This window comes from Trichoderma virens (genome assembly GCF_000170995.1).
Source record: "Trichoderma virens Gv29-8 chromosome Unknown TRIVIscaffold_76, whole genome shotgun sequence".
Lineage (NCBI taxonomy): Eukaryota > Fungi > Ascomycota > Sordariomycetes > Hypocreales > Hypocreaceae > Trichoderma > Trichoderma virens.
Window position 1 is genome coordinate 315,990 of NW_014013673.1, and position 11,456 is coordinate 327,445.

At 45.4% G+C, this 11,456-nt stretch overlaps 5 protein-coding genes across 5 annotated transcripts; 1 reads left to right on the plus strand and 4 right to left on the minus strand.

Annotated features, from left to right (window-relative positions):
- Positions 1-267: 267 nt before the first annotated feature.
- On the minus strand, positions 268-1,345 carry TRIVIDRAFT_51216 (uncharacterized protein; the record flags this gene model as incomplete). The annotated part of the gene is made up of 2 exons (XM_014099749.1): positions 268-1,164; positions 1,238-1,345. The coding sequence occupies 2 exons, from the start codon at positions 1,343-1,345 to the stop codon at positions 268-270; spliced, it is 1,005 nt and encodes a 334-aa protein (XP_013955224.1).
- A 350-nt stretch (positions 1,346-1,695) lies between these two features.
- On the minus strand, positions 1,696-2,547 carry TRIVIDRAFT_78202 (uncharacterized protein; the record flags this gene model as incomplete). Its single annotated transcript, XM_014099750.1, has 3 exons — positions 1,696-1,929; positions 2,054-2,425; positions 2,481-2,547. 3 exons carry the CDS (start codon positions 2,508-2,510, stop codon positions 1,813-1,815), a joined length of 519 nt encoding a protein of 172 aa, XP_013955225.1.
- Positions 2,548-3,232: 685 nt separating this feature from the next.
- TRIVIDRAFT_230990 (uncharacterized protein) lies at positions 3,233-3,895 on the plus strand (the record flags this gene model as incomplete). Its single annotated transcript, XM_014099751.1, has 3 exons — positions 3,233-3,521; positions 3,597-3,676; positions 3,740-3,895. The coding sequence occupies 3 exons, from the start codon at positions 3,299-3,301 to the stop codon at positions 3,893-3,895; spliced, it is 459 nt and encodes a 152-aa protein (XP_013955226.1).
- On the minus strand, positions 3,838-6,131 carry TRIVIDRAFT_90861 (uncharacterized protein; the record flags this gene model as incomplete). Its single annotated transcript, XM_014099752.1, has 4 exons — positions 3,838-4,394; positions 4,443-4,704; positions 4,785-5,877; positions 5,937-6,131. The coding sequence occupies 4 exons, from the start codon at positions 6,106-6,108 to the stop codon at positions 3,966-3,968; spliced, it is 1,956 nt and encodes a 651-aa protein (XP_013955227.1).
- A 306-nt stretch (positions 6,132-6,437) lies between these two features.
- Positions 6,438-10,267, minus strand: TRIVIDRAFT_192502 (uncharacterized protein; the record flags this gene model as incomplete). The annotated part of the gene is made up of 7 exons (XM_014099753.1): positions 6,438-6,710; positions 6,888-7,126; positions 7,780-8,647; positions 8,708-8,919; positions 8,980-9,310; positions 9,380-9,701; positions 9,852-10,267. The coding sequence occupies 7 exons, from the start codon at positions 10,265-10,267 to the stop codon at positions 6,438-6,440; spliced, it is 2,661 nt and encodes an 886-aa protein (XP_013955228.1).
- Positions 10,268-11,456: the final 1,189 nt, after the last annotated feature.

Genomic DNA, 11,456 nt, shown 5'->3' on the forward strand with positions numbered 1-11,456 from the left:
CACTAGTGAGTTTTCAAGCTATAGCTCTATTTGCCAGCGTAAATGGGTGCTAAATTGGTAAATCGGGTACCTCATTGGTTTCCAATTATACTACGAGCAGCTTTGTGAGGGTGTAAGGTTGTTTGTTATCCAATGTAGACAGACTATTTTTGATAGAGAAGTAAACCAAACCAAACCATGCATGCAATCCAGGATCCAAAAAAAAAAAAAAGAAAAGAGAAACCAGCGTACAGAGTCAAAGACAAGAGACAAATAAAACTTGCGCCTTCAAGCGGCTGCAGCATCAACAGTGACTTCCGTTTCGTCATTGCCCTGCTCCGACTCCGGCACAGTGGCAAAATTGAGATGCTTCCAGTCCTCGAGCTCCTCGGTGATGGATCGCATGCGGTCTCTGATGCTCTCAATGGCGTAGCTGCCCAGCAGCAGCCGCAATGGCGGGTACGAGCAGTGGCCCAGCTGCCAGACCAGCTCAGCGCACTTGACGGCGCTGGTGGGCTGTCGATCGCCCAGCCATTGGACCATGCGCTTTGCGTGAAGGGCCGGTGATGTTGAGGTTGAGTAGTGCTCGCTGGGCGGCTTGATGAAGAAGTGGCCCCAGGTCGGCAGCGGATTGGTATCCGAGTCGGGCTCATCGCGTCGGACCAGGCCGGGCTCGATCAGCGTCGCCTTGACGTGGAAAAAGTCTGTCTCGTAGAGCAGAGCCTCGATCAGGCCCTCGACGGCATACTTGGAGGCGCAGTAAGGGCCCAGTCCCGGCACTCCCAGGGCGCCCGACGTCGAGCTGAAGATGAGGTAGCGGCCAGCCCGCTGGCGACGGAAGTAGGGTAGCGTGGCGTGGATGATATGCAGCGTGCCCATGAAGTTGGTCTCAAACTGGTTGCGCAGGTCGTGCTCGTCCTGGTCCTCGCAGGCGCCAATGACGCCGTAGCCCGAGCAGTTGGCCACCACGTCGACGCGGCCAAAGCGGTCCATGACCTGCTGGAAGACACGGGCGACGGACTCGCGCGAGCGCACGTCACACAGCAGGCCCAGACAGTTATCATGGATGCCCTGCATGTCCTCGGGCCGCGACTCGAAGACGCGGCCGACGGAGCAGACAAGATCGCCGTGCGAGAGGGCGCTCTTGACCAGCGACCGGCCCATGTGGCCGGTGCCGCCAAAGATCTGATTTGAATTACGAGGAATCAGTCATTTTGGTAGTTGATACTTGAGTCGACACAAAGGGAGAAGGACAAACAATCCAAACCAGCTGCTTCGTCGGCCCGCTGGGCACAGGCGGATCGCAGCTTGCCGGCAGCTGCAGGCGCGGGCGCGACACTTCGCTCGACTCGCTGCGGTTCTCCATGGCTACAAGGTCTCGATAATCAAATCCCCAGGTTGAGCAGTTTGAGTCTGCGCCTCTTGACAGTGCAGCAGCCGCGTCTCACCGAACCAGGCATAGACGTCGCGCGATACTGTGTGAATAGCGAAAGTGTCATTTCTCGAGGCGGTTGGGCCGAAACCGAAAAGTGCGAGACGCAGCCTTGTGCTTTTATAAAGGATGCGGCCATGCAACTGCCGATTGGGTTGGTCCGGGCAAGTCCCTCTTCAGCTCACTTTATTTCTCCGGGCAAGCCGTTGCTCTCGAACTTGTTGCCACCAGCGACATGGTGTTGAGGGTTTGAATCACCATCGGGAATATTTTCCTAGTGGTTTGCGAAGTAATGGCTTGGTAATAGTTTTTCGCATTTTATTCAGCATCTAAAATACTAGCTATCCAGTACTATAATTTTTTTTTTACTTTGCTTCTCTATCGGCTACACCGAGCCGCCTCTAGTTGAGAAACTGGCTGACATAGCCCTTACGAAATTCGTTGCCGTCCAGCTCTGGAGCACGGTTCAAGGGCGTCCACTTTGGCTCATCCTTGAAGAGTCTCATGGCATGCACATACTAGGCAATGAGTAGTTAGTCTCACATCTTTGGTGTTGATGACTGATGAGTGGTTCGTGAAACAACTCATATGAGATGAGGCAAAGGAGGAAAGGGGAGAGCTAAGAAGAAGAAAAATTCTCACGTTGGACTCATCAGTGGTGAACCGGTGGAAGATGCCCGCGGGCAGGATGATGAGGTCGTCCTTCTCCAGCTGGATGCGCACCCACTCGTCGCCCTTGTTGCGGACGTCAAAGTAGCCCTGGCCACCGCGGATGTAGCGAATCTCCTCGTCCTCGTGCAGGTGCTCGTTGAAGAACATCTTGACCTTGTCCTCGTACACGTCGCCCATCTTCTCAGGCGACACGACAATCTCGTCGCGGTTCTTGTAGCCGCGCTCGACAGCCAGGGCATCCACCTCGCTGGTCTCGGGGAAGCGATGGTAGTGCACGCCCAGGCTGGCCAGATCATCGGCCGTCACCTGGCGGCCAGAGTCGTGAGGCAGACGCTGGTCACCCTTGCGATGCCGCGTTAGCACAGAGCCGCACCGGCTGGTGGGAGGCTTCGCTTACTGGCACGTTGTCGTACATGTATGCCTTCATCTTGAACGGCTTGTTTTTTGTCTGTCTACGCTATGAGGGGTTTCTGGGAGGTGGAATGGCAGCGTCATGGCGAGAAAAGACGTTATTTAAGGACGAAATCAGCGACATCGAATCAGAGCGCCCCACCCGCCAACATGCGTGCCCCCAAGAGGCAAAAGCAGAGCTTACGGGTACTTTCGACAAGTAGCATTTGTTGAGCTTCAGATTAGGTACACTTGCGATGATGATTGCAATTCTGTTTGCATGAGAGAGAGAAAAAAAAGAGGAGAAATAAGCCCTAGACAGGTCCAACGTCCAAACTATTGCTGCTGTCGACAGTTGGCGGCGGATCAGGCCCTGGCAATGAAGACTAATCAATCACATGCTAAGAGTGAGAGACAGCTACAATCATATAGTTAGTTAGTTGCATCTGCTGTTGAAAGAAGGGCCACGAGTATGAGGCAGCGTTAAATGCGCAGAAACAGGTGCTGCTAATCCATGTAACATGATTGGATTCTAGCTTCGTCGCAGCTGTGGCGGTTGAATGCCGATAGATTACCTTAATGTTCTCCTCCAGGAACTGTCTCGGCTTCTTGACCCCACCTCATGCAATGCGCTCCCTCCGAATACGTCATAGCAGAAGTAGCTCTTACTGTACCTGGTCTTGACACAGGCAAACAGGATATCCCCGACTTGCCTAACCTGTACTTGCAGCTTGACTTGTTCTTTGTCAAGTTGAGAGAGTCCTTGATACTTTCTCTCACAACACAAACACAACACAATACAACGCCACACAACAGCTGTTCAACATGACAATAAGGCAATTTTCCCCTATCCTCCGCTATTCTAGGAGATTTATGCTTGGGAGCATTGGAACCGGCGTCTGTTACGGGGCCTTTGCAGCCAATTCCACCATTCGGTTCGACTCCCGCCAAAAATCGCCTCCGACGGCGAGTCAGCCTGCAGTCAAACCTTCAGAGCCATTGCTTTCTCCTCGCATCATTCGGCAGATATCTGCCGGCAGCGTTGTTGGTCAGTAAATCAGACATTCACCTAGTTATTCGCCACTCTCGAAAAAATGGCCAATTGATTCACATCCCCCCATAGGATTTGGTACCGGTCTCCTTGTTTCTCTATTTTCTCGCACCCTTGTATTCATTGGCGGAGTAATGGCGGCCTTTTACCATGTAAGTGCTTACCTGACTGTCATTTCCTATGCCAAGTCTCTTCCCTGACACGTTTAACACAAGCTCGCATCCTCATATGGGCTAGGCCTACCGAGCATTGTTTCTTCTCACAAGGTTCTCACGGATAAAATCCCCTTCATCAAGTACGGCACAGGAAATGGCTGGTTCGTAGCATCTTTCAGCTTAACCTTCATCCTAGCAGCGTTTGTACGCCTCTAAGATGGAAATTCTTTCTTCATTGTTTTTTTCTTTTTTCACTTCTTCTTTGACTATTTTGAGGCGGCTACATCTATGCAATGTGCTGGGTTTCCCGTGTCAGCCAGGCTGTTGTAAGAGCATCACCCTCGAAGAATCCCTTGGTCTTCTCCAATATTTCGGCGTTGGATGCATTCAACCATGCCTTCTCAGCATCGGTGAGCAAGCTCTCATCTATCAGGTTCCTGCAATAGGGGACCATGGTCACATGCTCAAAACCTAGGAATGGCTTATCACCAAAGGCATACTTTGTCTTAACCTCCTTGACCATGATGATGTTCTCGATTCGAATTCCGAAACGGCCATCCTCATAGTATCCTGGTTCGTTGGAGATAACATTTCCAGGTGCCAATGGAACTTCAGTGTATTGAATTCGGGTACCAATACCGATGGGACCCTCGTGGACGTTCAAGAAAGACCCAACACCGTGGCCGGTGCCATGTCGATAGTCTAATCCTGTGCTCTGCTACAGGTTAGTAGAGCGTATAATTATCGGAACCTGTAAACTTACCCAGAGATGCTGCCTGGCTAGAGAATCGAGGGCAAACCCAGTTGTCCCCTTGGGGAAGACAGCTAGATCCAAGGCAATGTTACCCTTTAGAACCAGTGTGTAAGCCTCTCTCTCGGCCTCCGTAGGCTCTCCAAAGTGCAGCGTCCTTGTCGTATCTGTTGTGCCGTCCAAGTACTGCGCTCCTGAATCACACAGGTATATGGCCTTGGGGTCAATTGTAGCGCAATTTCCACGTTCGGGGCCGTAATGAATAACAGCCGCGCTATAGACGTTTGTCAGTACCAGTAGCTTGCCGGTGCTTGGTATACTACGAAAAGGATACAGAGAGGATGGTAAACTCACTTTGCACCAGTTGATGAAATAGTTGGGAATGATAGTCCGACGAAGTGTTGATGCTTGGACCGCAACTCCTCCAATTTATCAGCGGCCTGTACCTCGTCCAACACAGCCTTCTTGTTGATGAGCTGATCCTCGAGCCATGCAAAATACTCAATCAAGGCTGCGCCGTCTCGGATATGGCACGCTCGCATTCCCTCCATTTCAGTTTCGTTCTTGATGGCTTTGGCATCCCCAACAGGGCTGCGGATCTCTTCAACTGCTGTGTCTCCACCCAGTGCCCTCTTCAAGGCCCAAGAACCCTTATTAGACATGAGGAAGCTGCCTGTGTTGCCACCCTCCTCGCCCTGAGCAGAGGCGACGAATTGCTGGTGAAGCTGTTCCGCATCGCGAAAGAAGGCCTCGTATGGCTTGATGGCAACATTGAATTTAGCCAAATGCTCACGGCACTCCTCATCCAGCTTAGACTCGTCCACGTATAGCGCCGCTCCCTTTGGCGTGATAACAGCGTATGAGAAGAAGACTGGATTGTAAGGGATGTCATTGCCGCGCAAGTTGAATAGCCAAGCGACTTCATCAAGCATTGAAATGAACACGCCGGGCGATTTCTTCTTCTCGAGCTCAGAGATGAGGTCAGCTAGCTTGCTCTGTACTGATTTGCCAGCGAATTTCTCAGAGAGCACGGTGATGCGCTGCTGAGGCCGCGCAGGCCTCTCTGCGCCCCAGACTGCATCCACCAAGTTGACGTCAAGGGGGACCAGATCGGACCCGCCGCTTTTGCGGATTTTCTCTGCCAACTTCTTCGCTGCAGAGCCCGTGAGCAAGGTCGAGTCGACGGCAACCGTCTTGCCTCCGGCGGATTGCTCAGCTGCCCACTCTTGCCACGTAGGGACATCTTGAAGTCCCTGCTTCAACAGCGTCCAGTTGTCGTCCAGTTGTTGGGCGGCCTGGTTGAAGTAACGGCCATCCGTCGCAAGGGCGGCAGCAGTTTCCGTGATGACTGCGCAACCGGCAGAGCCAGTGAAGCCGCTGATAAATTCGCGTCGAGCGTCGCAGGAGGCAATGTATTCGGAACTGTGGCTATCTTCTGAGGGTACAACTGGAAGGACATACATGTTAGTCGCGTGATACAAGCAACTGCACAGCGAATCCCTTTACCATATATTTGAACGTTGTGCTCCTTCATCAGAGCTCTAAGCTTGGTAAGCTTATCCGTTGTATTCGCTTTCCCCATGGCTGCGGTTGATAGACGGCGGATGAATGGAGAGGATAGCCTTTGCTGGAATTTGCTGGTTATATTGGGAGCAATTGCTATTAGGGATCTATACATTGGATGACAAGACAGCGTTAATCCTTACAGTTCCATCTGGTTCGGAGGAAACGCTACCGAAGAGGGGCTGGTTTATTGACCCCGCCAAATGTTTTGGCCATGGGGAAATTGTCCCACTTCCGCGGGGTAGAAGAGTCTCCAATGCATCTAGGATTAAACTGGATATGGTAATGGAACATGGGGGATGATGATTCAATGTAACAGGGCAGGGGGGTTTGTGGGAGAGAGTGAAAATGGAGAAATAGCCCGTATTACTTGATTATCTTCTGGACCGATATGGGCAACGATCACCAGTTGACATCTGATGCGTTGTAACGACTATATATTGACTATATCTTACGAGGCAACTTATGGGTGTCAAAGCTAAGATAAATCGTTTTCCACATCTTCGAGCCAAAAACCACAACAGATCCTGCTATATCTGCAGTTACAGGTCGGTAATCTGCTGGCAGCTTAAGCAAATTACTGCCATTCCAAGTAATCCACTGTCCATCCACACTAAGGCCATATCCCGCGGGACGGAAGACGTCAGTCATGGAAGTGGTATAGAATTCTTCAGTTGCCCGAATATCGATAGAGCCAACATTAGTATTGAATCGAGGCTGGTCAGGATCAAAGTTTAGGCGACAGCAATTCTCTCCGGGGTTAAGCTCTTGGACAAGCTCTCCTGTTCTTATGCGCCAGATTCGTACAACTCCATAGGCAAGCGTCGCGATAAGCGAAAAGCGTTGTGAAGAGACTATCGACATATCGAGAGGAAGATCCGCATGTTCAATGACCAACAAACAGTCACCAGTAGCAACAGACCAAACACGCACAGTGCAATCCCGTGAGGCAGAAGCAATTAGATCCGAGGAATTGGAGAACTCAAGTGAGCTGACTTCCAAGTCGTGGCCTCCTAAAGTATGCATCTGCTCGCCGGTTTCTAGGTCACAAATGCGAACTATCCCGTCAGTTGAACCTGTTGCCAATAGAGCGGAATCTGGCGACCAGGAGATACAAAGAACAATGCCATGCCCTGTGAACCTGAGAATACACTCTCTTTTCTCAATATCCCAGACCTCGACAACTTTCTCCATATGGCCTGTCGCTAAGCCATAAAATTTCAAGTTAGGAGAAAAAGAAGCTGCCTGGTCGGAGGTTGAAATTTTTAGGGTGTGATGAATGTAATCACTTTTGCTGAGTCGCCAAACTTGAATCTTACTGATCCCCTGGCACGCGACAAGTGACGAGTCTTGTGAAAAAATAGGAAGTCCCTTCCAGAAGTTGTAACCATAGCCGGAATCTTCCTCCTCGTGAAGTTCATAAATGTACTCACCCGTACTGGCGAGCCAGATAAGGATTGGCTGATCAATTCGAGATTGTAACGCCGCGAATGTCCCATTGGGCGAGAAGATAACAAAGGGATTATGATCCCCAAACAGTCGCTCTATCGAACTAAGGGATGCTCCCCTTTCCTCCTCATCCCCAGCTTCAACATTCCAGATGCGGATTGTGTGGTCATCCGAAGCCGATGCCATACGGGTAGAGTCGTGCGAAAAGGCCACCGACTGAAGAAGAACTCCTTTGTGCGATTTGTATGTGCAGACCAGATTCGCGCACTCTCATCAATCTGCGAAGTATAAGCCATCTTGGTAATATCATGGGAAAAGGCCACAGACCAAATCGAACTTGCGGGTTTAACTTGGAATTGATGTACACATTGGCCCGTATCGACTCTCCAGATCCGTATAACTTCCTCCGCTTCCAGATACGCTATCACACATTCCGACTGGTGCGAAAAGGTAGCATAAACAGGCGGGTCGCTGTTTACAAGGCGCCCTTTGCAGGAGCCTTTGTTGACATCCCAGATCCGGATGCCGTCATAGGAGGCAGAAACTGCAAGGGCTGAATCGGACGACAGATCGACAGACCGGATGAAACTATCATGACCTATAAGCTGCTGCAAGCATTCACCCGTGGCTGTATTCCATACACGGATTGTTTTATCATGACTCCCGGACACTATATTGGTAGAGTCATGTGAAAAGGCTCCTGTTGTAATAAAGTCAGAGTGACCTTCGAGTAAACGTATACAGCTACCCGTGTCAACATGCCAAATGCGAATTGTTTGGTCGCATGAGCCGGATTCAGCAAGAATTGAATCATGTGATATTGAAACCCACGTCACTGCCTTACTATGCCCTCTCAGTTCCTGAAGACATCTTCCGGTCTTTGCGAGCCAGAGTCGAGCTGTTGTATCCCCAGAGCCCGATATCAAAAGCTTTGAGTCGTGAGAAAAGTCAATAGAATTCACCGGGCCTTCATGGCCTTGTAGAGTTTGGATACATGCGTCCCATTTTGTGGCAGTTTCTGGCGCACAGGACAGCCAAGAAGGTAGCCGATCTTCAAAGATCAGTCGTTCCCTACTCTCCTTTGGCGCGAAGACTAGTAAAGAAGAGTATATTTGAAGTGGCCAAGATTCGATAAGAGAAAAGTTTGAAACGATGAGGCGATGGGCATCATCCAAATATTCAGTCAGCACCGAGCTATCTTGGGGCTACGCCAAATAAAGTCAGCAACCTTCAGTCACATGCAGGACGTTATATATACGACCTACCTTTGTAATTGATCGCAAGGTATCAACAAGGTCTATGATTTCTGAGCTTCTCCCCATCAGACTCAGCGCTTCTAGCCAATGAAGGAAATTGTGCTGCAATATCACATGGATTTGGTCTCCATCAAGAAGCTGCCATCCAGCTTGCTGTACATGGTTCACCCAGTATAGGCACGCATACTGAAGCTCAGATGAGAGTGTGTGGATTATCTCTTCTGTCGGAATTCAAGGGGATTGAATTTCACAGATGTCTTGTTTCAGAGTGTTTATTAAACGCAGGCAGTTATATGCCATCTCAGCGTGTGCCTGTTTCTTATCGATCCAGAAGGGGTTGTTCTCACGACTTTCGATGTCCAGCAAAAAGTCACGAAAGGATTGATGTAGAGGCTTCACTGGTTTATCTTCCAGAGTCGGGACATCTAAAACTGAGTGTAGAAGATCAAACTGAGTATGAACAGTGTCCGCAGGGATGCTAAGAAGATTCGACAGCACAATAGCCGAGAGAGGGCTAAAGAGAATAACAACAGCCCCAATAATCCCCTTAATCGTATCAATTACCTCCGTCTTTTCTGATGGGCGTAGATCAATAAGTAGTTGGTTTAGTATCTACAGATACATAGTACAGAGTTGCGATTTTTGACTTTGAGTTTTATTATCCAGAACAGCTCTTAAAACTGTTGGAGGAGGACCAATTCTGCGATCAGCAATAAAGCGGCATATGGTAGATGTGAAAATAAAGAGGGGAACAGCCATATTCATCAATGCTTGGATATCAGCATCGTTAGGCCAGGATTCTGGTAAGCGGCGAGCCTTTCTTTCTGTATTATTGAAGTCAAACCGAATTTTAAAGAGCCTCTCCTTTAAAAAGATATAAATGTCATGCTGGATGATAGAAGATTTGATTAAGTGAAGAATAAAAACCTGATGGGGTTTCTCGAGCTCAGTAAAACCAAGACGAATGGGAAGTTCTGGCCGACTAGTAATAAAGACTTTTACCCTTGGAGATTGAAGTGTTTGAAGTTGCGAGAATAGGTCAATGACGAGCCTCATATCATCTTCCCTCTCACATTCACCCAAAGCATCAACCAGGATGACGAGTGGTGGTGTTATGCGCCCCAGAGGTTGAGTATCTGGCTAACATCTTAACAAGGGCTCCGAAATGTGTTTGCGGAACTGCTCTCTTACTGACTTCCTCAGAATAGAGTTATCAACAGAAATTGCCTCTCTGATATAGGGCGTAACCGCTGGCTGTCTAGCAGCTAAATCAGCAGCAATTGTCGCTACGAATTTGGATAGACTCGCTTGGTCGATTTCACCTCTCTTGAAAAAGAAGCTAGCCCCAAGACTCTGACTCTCCGCCAGCGATTGAGCAATGGTTCGAGAGATGGTGGATTTCCCGGTTCCTGCCATACCACTCAACCAAAAGATGGCACATGAATCCCGGTCTTCTGTCCAGCCAAGTATTTGTTCAAGAAGTTTGACACGAGTGTTTGGTAAACATTTTGGGTTGCGTTGTTCAGAGTCAGAGTCAAATGCAGCCCCTTCTGCGACAGAGAGCTGCATCTGCCAAAATACAGAAGAGGTGCTACCATAATTGTTAATAACATCGCCTTGATAAATATGGGGCATTACCAGTGAAAGTATTTGAGGAAACTATGCGACGCTGATCCATTCTATTAACGCATAGTATATTGTCTAACTGCACCCTGTGCTTTATTTCAAGTTAAAGGGTATATGTTTGTATACTTATATCAGATACTTGAAGTTTTATATAACAGTTGTAAAACTACAGTAGTAAAATTACTTACATATAATAGTTTTAATAATAAAAATATTATAATTATAATTATATTTTTATATTTTTATATTTTTATTTTTATATTTTTTTATTTTTATTTTTATATTTTTATATTTATATTTTTATTTTTATATTTTTATATTTTTATATTTTTATATATTTTTATATATTTATTTTTTTATATTTTTATTTTTATATATTTATATTTTTATATTTTCATATATTTATATTTTTATATTTTTATTTAAGTTTTATTAAGTATTTAATTAAATTAAATAATAAAACTAAATAAAAAAACTTAAGGTTTTTTAAAATTATATAAAACTATTGTAACTATAACTATAGTAAAAAAAAATTTAGTTTATATAATTTAAAAATATTTTATAAAATAATTAATAATTTAAATTAAAACTTTTTATTATAATTATATTTATTAATATTTTATTAAATAAAATTATATGAAATAAATAAAATTTAAATATATAATTTATTAAAGATTTTTAATAATTATAATTAATTATACTATTTATTTTTTTTATATTTTTATATTTTTATTTCTGAAATTATTTATAAAGTTTTATTATATTATAAATTTAAATTTAACTTTTATATATTTATTAATATTAAATATTTTTTAAATTAAAAAAATTAAATATTAATAAAAAATAAATTAAAATTTTATAAATTTAAAATTTTATTTATAATAAAAATATTTTAAATAATTTTATTTTAATTAATTTAAATATTATATTAATTTATTTTAAAAAAATATATAAAAATTATATATAAAATTAATAATATATTATATTATTTATTAAAAAATTAATTAATTAATTAATATAAAATAATATTTATATATTAGATTTTTATTTTATATATAATTTAATATTAATATAATATTTTTTATAATACCTTTTTTTAATTTATTTATTAAATATTAAATATATTTATTTT